The sequence below is a fragment of the Buceros rhinoceros genome, unplaced genomic scaffold (genome assembly GCF_000710305.1).
Source record: "Buceros rhinoceros silvestris isolate BGI_N320 unplaced genomic scaffold, ASM71030v1 scaffold10588, whole genome shotgun sequence".
Lineage (NCBI taxonomy): Eukaryota > Metazoa > Chordata > Aves > Bucerotiformes > Bucerotidae > Buceros > Buceros rhinoceros.
Genome location: NW_010427967.1, coordinates 15,965 through 26,120, shown reverse-complemented (window position 1 = coordinate 26,120; position 10,156 = coordinate 15,965). Strand labels below are relative to the sequence as shown.

Genomic DNA, 10,156 nt, shown 5'->3' with positions numbered 1-10,156 from the left:
CACATCAGCCCAGTCTCCTCAGTGTCTGTACCGACTCAATGACTGATCAACTTGTGTAACCATAGGAGCGAGTGTATGCATTATAACCTTCCTTTGCCTGTTCTTCCAAAACTCAGGCAGTAATGGGTTTCTGTTCCATCCCAGCTATGGCATCACCACTTACTTTTTACACCTACAGGTAAATAATTGGTGTGGTATGTCACTGCACTCCTGAAATGTTTCCTACTAGCTAGATAGAATTATGTCTGCAGTTCAACATTAGTGAGCCCTTGGAAACTTCAGTCTGCATGGTGGATAAAGGCAAATGATCATATTCTTCCACTGAAGCAGTTACTGAATTATGTTGGCAGCTCAGAATCAGTGACTTCACTTCTTTTTTGAAGTTGCTATTTAGGAAACCGTAGATAACAGGGTTTACACAGGTGGAAGCCATAGCTACCAGGTGGCACAATGAGAAGATCAGATTGTGGTGACAAGGTGAAATGATTTTATAATTCCAGTCCACAATGGTGTTGAAAACATGCAGTGGTAGCCAGCAAAGAGCAAAAGCAGCAACCATGGATGCTAACAAAATATTTATCCTTCTCAGCTGAACTACTCGATTGCTGTATTCACTCTTCTCAAACATATCCTTTCTCTTCTGTAGACGTAAGTAGATACGCAGGTAGCAAAGTATAATAAAGAACAGTGGGATGCAATACTGAAAGAGCAGTAAAGTAGTAGTGTAGATAAGTCTGTGTTGCTCAGAAGGCCATGAGTCAATGCATATGGCCTTGTCAGTAGAAAAATTCATGATGTGTGAGAGCTGCTCATACAAATCATTAGACAAAATGGATGTGGTCAAAAAGGGCAGGGACATGAGACATGCTAAAGTCCAAATTACTCCAATTCCTAGATAGGCTTGGGAGATACTTGGCCTCCAGCCAGTTGGGTTTATGATGAGCTGGTGTCTTTCCAGAGCAATAAGTACAAGGGAAAGAATTGACACTGTCACAGATGTGCACTGAGTGAAAGAGGTCATTTTGCACATGACTTCCCCAAATATCCAGTAGTCCATCATGGTGTAAACAACGGTGAAAGGCAGACAAACAAGACACATAAACAGGTCTGAAATTATTAAGTTGGAAATTAGGATGTTGGTGACATTGGCCTTTTCCTTCTGCCTGGCAATGACAGCAATCAGACAGATGTTTCCCACAATGCCTAGGACAGTCTCCAAGCTGTAAGAAGTGGCTAGAAAGACAGTAAGGTCAGTGATGTTTCTGCACTGATTAGAAATGTGAATGGGGAAGCTTCGGTTTGAGCTCCAGTTCTTACTGTTCAGGAACGGAAAACCGTCATTAACAGTCTTTGTCTTATTCATCCTGAACCCCAAAATATTTATGAAAAAAGGTGATAGTCAAACAGAATCTGAGTCTTCTGGAGCCAGGATGAAAAAGGTTTTAACAATTCTGGCTGTATAAGATCTGGGTATATCTGCAAAGGAAAGGAAAAAAGATTGCTTAGTTATGCAACAAGAAATTAGTCAAAAGTGTGAGAGGGGAGACAGCGAAGCAAATGCCAGGGATTCTGTGTATATTCTGCGGCTCCCTTTTATACAGCTTATTAGATCATAAAATGGAACCTTTGCTAAACTGTGGTGTGGAAGTCTGTACAACTTCATTGAATTATCACTGTGTTTACTTGCCATGAGACTGTCCCATGGATTTAAGAACATCTTAACTTCATCATTTAACTCAGTGCAATATCTTGAACATCACTAATGCAGTGGAGCGGTGATTTAAAAAAACTGGAATAGAACACACTCAGGGATAAAAATTATGTGTAATTCTGGTTTTGCAAGGTTCTGATCCAAAACTGAGCAGAAGACATGTTGTGGGGCTGCATTTACCTTCAATTGCACTATAAACATCAGTGTGAAAAGTAAAGCAGAGAGTAAATGCATGAAGTCAACATTAAAATATCTTATGAGAGTTACTGTGAATTGCACTTGTGATTGCCGCTGGAACCTGCATTTGCTTGAGACAATCACCATGAAAAAATTCAGGCTCATATTCTCAGGAGGGATAACATGGGACAACTTTGAATTCATAGAATAGAATCATTTAGGGTGGAAAAGACTTTTAAGATCTTTTAAGATCCAACTGAGTTACCCCAGCACTCCAAGGTCACCACTAAACCGTGTCACCAAGAACCACATCTATAAATCCTTTAAATAACTCCATGCACGGGGACTCCACCACTTCCCCAGGAAGCTTGTTCCAATGCTTTACCACCATTGTGGTGAAGAAATTTTTCCTAATGTCCAACCTAGACCTCCCCTGGCACAACTTTAGGCCATTTGCTCTTGTCCTATCCCTTGTTACTTGGGGGAAGAGATCAACCCCCACCTTGCTACAACCTCCTCTCAGGGAGTTGTAGAGAGTCATAAGGTCTACCCTCAGCCTCCTTTTCTCCCAGTTCCCTCAGCCGCTCCTCACAGGACTTGTGCTCTAGATCCCTCACCAGATTTGTTGTCTTCTCTGGACACGCTCCAGCACCTCAAGGTTCTTTCTGGAGTGAGGGGACCAAAACTGCATATAGTATTTCTGGTGCGGCTTCACCAGTGCCAAGTACCGGGGGACAATCCCTTCCCTTCTGCTGGCCACGCTATTTCTGACAGAACCCTGGGCCCACTGCTGGCTCATGTTCAGCTGCTGTTCATCAATACTCCCAGGTCCTTTTCCACTGGGCAGCTTTCTAGCCACTCTTCCCACGCCTGTAACGTTGGAGGAGGTTGTTGTGACCCAAGTGCAGGACCCGGCTCCTGGCCTCATTCCACTGGGCAGCTTTCTAGCCACTCTTCCCACGCCTGTAACGTTGGAGGAGGTTGTTGTGACCCAAGTGCAGGACCCGGCTCCTGGCCTCATTGAACCTCATACCTTTAACCCTGTTGAACCACTTGGCCTCGGCCCATTGATCCAGCCTGTCCAGATCCCTCTATAGAGCCTTTCTATCCTCAAGCAGATCAAGACTCCTGTCCAGTTTGGTGTCATCTGCAAATTTACTGAGGTTGCACTTGATCACCTCATGCAGATCATTGATAAAGATGTTGAAGAGAACAGTCCCCAACCCTGAGGCCAGGGGGACGCCACTTGTGACTGACTGCCAAATGCAATGCAAGGTCTTAAAAGAGAGGGAAATTCTAACCCAACAAAATAAGTCTCAGAGCCTTCAGAGATGCTCTTTATCTCCACTGTGATTGCCATCTGCAGCAAATGTACAGCCAAGCTCTGCCTTTGACATTTCTCTTGGGAATGTGCCCCTTAAACCTGTGGGATCTGGCTTCTACTTTTCAGGTGGCTCCACTACTTTCTTTTTTTTACTTCGACATTATTAGTTCTCCTCACTGATGCCCCAGCATGTCTGAAAGTGTCTGGGACCCTTGAGAGGGCTTACCTGTTGTAGCACGGATGTTTGTAATAACTCAGCACACATTTCTCAAACAACAAGAGAGTCACGTATTGTTGTCAAGGATACTGTAGCTAAGGACACTAGGCTGGGACTGTAAAAGTCCTGTAAAAAATCTCATGTGTTTATTTACAGCAGAGTCTGTTTGTCTGTTCAAATGCCAAGACTATACTCCTTTGACTGGTACCGAATAATATTGCAGGCTGCTGATCTCCTTGCTCTGTTTTGTTTGCAGCATCTCCACTGGCCACCAGTCGTTAAAAGGTAAGGGGCTAGGTGATGGATTTTCATTCTGTATTCATTTTCACATTGAAAGAGACCTCCCCATACGTCATCATGCAATCTTGCTGGAGCTCAAGAAAATAATTCAGTCTGCTCACACAGGACAAGTAACAACACAAAAGTGGATAGAAAGAGTCATACCTGTGTCCACAACTGGGAAAATTTCCTATGCACTCTTTAACTAAGATTTAAACTACTGAGGGAAAGAAAGAACAAGAGAAGGTTACTATGTTTTACTTGTGTGACTGTCTTGACTGTCTCGGACAGATGGATACAGGTAGATGACATATAGATAGGTACAGATAGATAGATCCAAGGGTATAGCAAAGCAAAAAAAGAATTGACTGTGCTGGTTTTTCCTGTTCTGTTTTCCAGAACAATGATCCCAAAACATCTTATTTACTGTAACTATTACTTTCATTAGCTCCTGAAAGGTAACATTTCTAGAAGCATACGATACAATTCATAATAAAAAAAAAATTGTAGGATGGGCACTTTTTTATAGTACTGGTTACCTTTATGCGTGCAGTTGCTCAACAATAAATGTTACAAGCCATAAGCACACTCAACCATTTATCTATGTATTCATAACTTGATCACTTGTTTTTCTGAAGCTCGGGAGCTTTTCACAACATCACAAACTTGCTTGAGCGGCATTTTATTGCTGAGGAAAGGATCGTGTAATGGGTAAACAGTGTCATTCCCCAAGCAGTTGTTTATTTTTCACATTACAAGCTGTTTACAGCATGAAATTGCCTCTGGCCTGAGGAGAACTCCCTGCAGAGTCAGATTTTTTTTTTCTTTGATTCCAACATAGAGGATTTGGATTCCAGGATGAGGATTATAAAGCAAAAACCGGGAGACTGGAATATATTTCTGATAAACCCTACATTAGCCACCCAGAGGTAGACATCAGTGCTTTATGATCACTGGAGTTCATCCAGCATGGGGAAACAGGAAATTTGAACTGCAGTTCCCATGATCTATCACAGCTGTGTAGAAGCTGAAAAATGTTGAAACAATTTTTAATTATTTTACACTGTGCCCAGGTGGCCAAGAAGGCCAACAGCATCCTGGGTTCTGTCAGAAATAGTGTGGCCAGCAGAAGGGAAGGGATTGTCCCCCGGTACTTGGCACTGGTGAAGCCGCACCAGAAATACTATATGCGGTTTTGGTCCCTTCACTCCAGGAAGAACCTTGAGGTGCTGGAGCGTGTCCAGAGAAGACAACAAATCTGGTGAGGGATCTAGAGCACAAGTCCTGTGAGGAGCGGCTGAGGGAACTGGGAGAAAAGGAGGCTGAGGGTAGACCTTATGACTCTCTACAACTCCCTGAGAGGAGGTTGTAGCAAGGTGGGGGTTGATCTCTTCCCCCAAGTAACAAGGGATAGGACAAGAGCAAATGGCCTAAAGTTGTGCCAGGGGAGGTCTAGGTTGGACATTAGGAAAAATTTCTTCACCACAATGGTGGTAAAGCATTGGAACAGGCTTCCTGGGGAAGTGGTGGAGTCCCCGTGCATGGAGTTGTTTAGAGGATTTATGGATGTGGTTTGTGGTGACCTTGGAGTGCTGGGGTAACTCAGTTGGTCTCAATGATCTTAAAAGTCTTTTCCACCCTAAATGATTCTGTTCTACGATTCCAATGTACCTCCCACAAGGTGACTTCCTGGGCATTCATTCTCCTGGTACTCCCCAGAAGTAAAGGAATTATTACTCTCATCTTATAAGGGGACTGAGAGAGGGAAGAGAGACAGGAGTCCATCAAGCGTCTCAAGGGAACCTGTGGTACACTATGCAGTAGTGCCTGCCAACTTGATCTATTTGGAAATGTCACAGCCTAGATCACCTAGGTTCATATTTCTCTCTCTCTCTTATCCCAGCAACCATAATGTAAAAAACATTTCTACAGAAATAGAAAAACAAATGTTGCAGTAACCTTATACTGATGTATCCTATTATGGTATCCTTGGAGGCAGATTCTCAAGGTTAGTCACTGCCAAATGCTGTGTTATCTCAAAGTGTTTGACTGCCATTCAGCTTAGTCTAAATTAAGAGCCAGTAATAAGCAATGTGTACATATTCCTTTTAGACATATGAATAAATTGTTAATTAATATATGGAATCACCAATGCAGTGGGAACAAGGGTGTTAGTCCCCTCACTATATCAAAGGTTTGTTGATTTCCAGTACAACATAGCAAAAGCTATGTGGGCTAAAAATCCAGCTTTTAGTCTCCAGAAAATGAAGCAATACTTAGTTGGCTTGTAGGAGTAAGCAGCATGTCTCCTACATCAGCTTGCTGAGGGATTGGGAGGAAAAGCTGGATTGGGTTTGTTTTGTTTTGTTTTGCTTTGTTTCTTGTTTGTTTTTAAAGTGGAAAGAGTAATCCTGTTCAGAACCCTTAACGAACTTCAGGCAAGAGGTCTGTAACAAAAGCTAACATGCTCAAAAAGCAAGGGTTTTCTCCTGCAATTGATGCAGTATGGGATAGTTTCTCTAAAAAGCAAGTGTCACAAAAGTCTATAGCAAATTAACAGGATACAGAAAGAAAAAAAGAAGGATCTTTCAGGTTTAACCTTAGTGTAAGTTAAATTCCCCACTTTGATCTTTCATGATCTTTCATAGACATTCATCACTCCACCGAGTTGGAAGCAAGGAAGAGGAGCAGACAAGGTTTGAAGGGTTTGTCTTAATGAACAACAGAGCCTTCTAACCTAACAAATGTCAGGTTGTCTTGAAAAAAGGAAACTAAGCTTGAAAGCCTTGCCCCAGGGGGCTATCCTTTATTTCCCAGAAAAATTCCTCCAAGGAAAGGGAATTCTGCAGAGATGAATCAGGGAAGAAAATGATACCCTCAGTGGGTTTCAAGGAGACTGCTAGACATTAAACAGCCCGAAGTACTTAATGCATGGCTGTCCTTTTGAGACACCTCTGGACTTGAAGATATCCTGTGAAAACCTCCATTAAACCTGTTTTCCTGGAGGCAGGATAAAGCAAGGGACGACTACTGATATTGTGCTCTATATGCTCACTGGGAAAAGGTGGGCTACTCTTGCAAAGCTAATTAATCATAATTATCCCCTCCCTGTAATAAAAAAACAATCTCCTTAGTTGTGGTGGACAGTGTGGATCAATTTTCACATCAGACCTAAATCAGAGGAAAAAAAATCTTTGCAGCGTTTGGCCTCAGAAGCAATGTCTTATCTAGCTCAGAATATAACTAGTTGTTCAAGCCATGTTTGCTGCTTTCAGTTCATAAGACTTCCTGAGAGAAGCGATTCCTCAAGACATGAGGTGATTGTACGACTTATTTAAAGGTTTATGGCAATTATCTGGAGTAAAGCAGCTATTGTCTGCCTCTTATGAACTAGAAACAAAGGAGCAGTGGAAAGGTTTAACAGAACTCAAATTCATATTGCAGCTATTAATTGAGGTGGTGGTGACTAATAGTGATATCCCCTTTTTGTTGTCAGAGATGTAATCTCAGTAAAATAGATTTGCCTCGTTTAGCCTCACAAGTATAGAAAAGTTGAAAAATCCTTTGGCTTTCATTTACAGGTTCCCAGGAGGGGAAGACTTAACCAGAAGAGGAAACCTGCCACTGAGTATGCACAGACATCCCACAGCAATGTTAAAGCCATGAGAGATTTGGTACAATGAAATTTAATGGTGAACACATCATCTTTGTTTAGCCCTGGTTGCAAAAATATTGGGAGCAATATCTTAGGTCATTGAAAAATCTACATGTTAAACATTTCTAAAACCTTCATAATTAGGGTGTAGGACAAATTGTGTATATTAATGTGTTTCAAGTCTATAACATTGGGAGACGGGATAAATACCCAGGAAAGTGAATATTTTTTCCCACCATCACATCTGCACATTTGCAGAAGGAAACCAAATAGGGGTTATGAACTTATATTACGAATTAACCTTCTCTGATCCTGCAGAAGCTGGGGAAGTTTTACAAAAGCACCTACTTTGACTTTTTATTTTCTGGTTAAATTCCTAACAACCTTACCAAAGTCACAGAGCTGGCTCACGAAGGTAAAATGTGACTAGCAGGTCAGCAGGCTGGACAATGGTCCCTGATTCCTCACAAGTAAAGGCCGTGGTGATTTGTCCTGTACCCAAGAGAAAAAGAAAATTCTATTTTTGTAAAGGTGATCTTTACCAAAGAAGGTGGTGAATCCATAAATCATTGTAACAAGCATCTTAGCAGACAGCCAGTTAAGACATTTGGGAGTAAAATGATGTGTACTATCAGAAACTGCGTGGATTGGGTGAGGAACAAGAAGTCTCAGGGACTAGGCATTAAGAAATGTTTTCCAGTGACCAGTGGTAAGCAGGAAGGCTTTCCACCACACCACAAGCTGGCAGGGAGCACACCTGAACCCCAAAGATCCCCCAGGAAGCTGCCATCTCCCTCTCGGACCCTGAAAAGTTTCAAAGCTCTGGTCAGGACATCCAAGGGTTGGGTCTTTCTTGACAAGTCAGACTGGATCTATTCATCAAACATAGACCCCTGCTTTGGTGGAAAATGTTCATTCAGTGTATCCATACTCTGTGAACATTTCATGAAGCCAAGAGATGTCCTTTCAAATGATTTTTCTGAATCAGATGGAGGTGGGACAACCCAGATAATCATTGGGCTCCATTGGGTTAGACACCAGATTTGCTATCATCATCTCCTATACAGTGGTTCAAGCTCTGGTTTACTAAAAAAACTTGAGAAATAGATTACGATTATTTTGTTTCCAATGAAAAATGATGTTCCATTCACACCAAAATAACCTTTTTTTTTTTTCATCTGAAAAAGCTTTCTTTACCTTGAAAACATCCATTCCTTCCTATATGTGTAATGTTTTAGTTCAGGCACTAGCTGATAAAAGCAACTGTTTGCATAGCCTTAATCAAAGCTGAATGGTAAACAGCAAAGGCCTCCCTTGTTTATATAACACTTCTTGCTAAATTATTACCATTAATAATTATATTAATGTTTATTATAGTGGCATTAAAAAACTAATCGAGAATAGGATCTTCTGTGCTTAGTGTTGTACAGATCTAGGGGAGCAGAAAAGTTTCTCTCATGACAGAGGTGGACAAGAGCTTAAAAAGCATACAAAGAGAGCAAAGTATTTATTACTGTTTTCCTTGCCTTGTGACAGGATTCAGAGTACGTTGATCATAGTGGACTTTGGATCAAGTTCACTTAATATTTCTGCTCTTGCTTCTGTATTGTTCTGAAACCACAAAGAAATCTACAATGCTTTCATAGAACTGAAGGACAGTGCAAGAATTCTTTGCTTTTAGGAATTGAACGTGCACAAAGGTTTTCAATCTATGGCTTCTCTTGAATGTAAATTTTATGTCCCTGTCAATATCAGTGGATCAATTTTAGAATTCTAACGCTAACCAAATGCTTTTCATTATCTCCTGTTTACCCTGATACTTAAAAGAATGAAGAGTCATAACTGAATCATTGCTGTTTCTAATCTATATTCCTATGTTCTTCTAAAACTTGTAAATTGTATTAATGTAGCAACTACCCAGTAACTCTCCCTTAAATGTTTCTGATGTGTAACTCCTGTCTCGGGTCTTAGATTAAGTTTCAGGTCAATCCTTACTTAACATTTTCCTGTCAGAAATCACTCCTCATCCAAAGCAGAGGAAGATTTGAGCAGAAAGGGAATTAACCGTGATGGCATAAGCTGTCAGTCACTCAAGTGAAAGTTGAATAAATTTTTATGTGCAAAGGTGATAACTTTAATACAGAGCTCTGAGCTGTTATCAGTCTGAAATAGATAATTTAGAAAACTCTTACCTGTTATTGATTCAGAAAATCACTGCTGTTGCTGCACGTTTCTATCTTGGAAGAAAGAAGGAATGTTGGAGCAATGAAATAAGGTCTTCTGTGTCCTAGCAAAGCGGAGGAGAAGCTCTCCTCACTGTTTCTGTAGGTAATTTGGATGGCATCTCTCTCCCACTGTCTCCCTCTCTTGCCCGCGCCTTCCTTCCCTCCCTTCAGCTTAGCCAATGAATTCTACTTTGCGATTACGGTCTGACTTTGACGTTCTGGCTCCCTCTGCTGTTACATAAATATAGGCATTCTACAGATACTTGAGAGGACTAGCAACTCCCGCAAGGAGCTATGGAGTTGTGTGAAGCGGGGCACACACCCGTGCTGCAGGCAAGCGTGTGCTTGAGTGGAAGCACATTACAGCAACGGGACAAAACACAGGGACAGGCCTAATCCTCTCCTGGCTGAGGCAAGAGGTCTGTAGGGCTCGAAGAGATTTTTGCCTCATATGTATGAAAAGGTTGCCAGTTTCAATTTTCTCAATTTTTCCATTCCATCACAGACTGATATTGAAATTTTACTTCAGAAGGATACAGGCTACAAGCCCTTGAATTGTGAAAGGGAA

General features: G+C 41.5%; 1 protein-coding gene across 1 annotated transcript; it reads right to left on the bottom strand.

The window, feature by feature from the left end:
• Nucleotides 1-229: 229 nt before the first annotated feature.
• LOC104498706 (neuropeptide Y receptor type 4-like) lies at nucleotides 230-1,363 on the bottom strand. Its single transcript, XM_010142118.1, has one exon. The coding sequence runs from the start codon at nucleotides 1,361-1,363 to the stop codon at nucleotides 230-232; it is 1,134 nt and encodes a 377-aa protein (XP_010140420.1).
• Nucleotides 1,364-10,156: the final 8,793 nt, after the last annotated feature.

Coding starts and splice junctions, on each gene's coding strand:
- LOC104498706 (XM_010142118.1), bottom strand. CDS start 1,363: ATGAATAAGACAAAGACTGTTAATGACGGTTTTCCGTTCCTGAACAGT.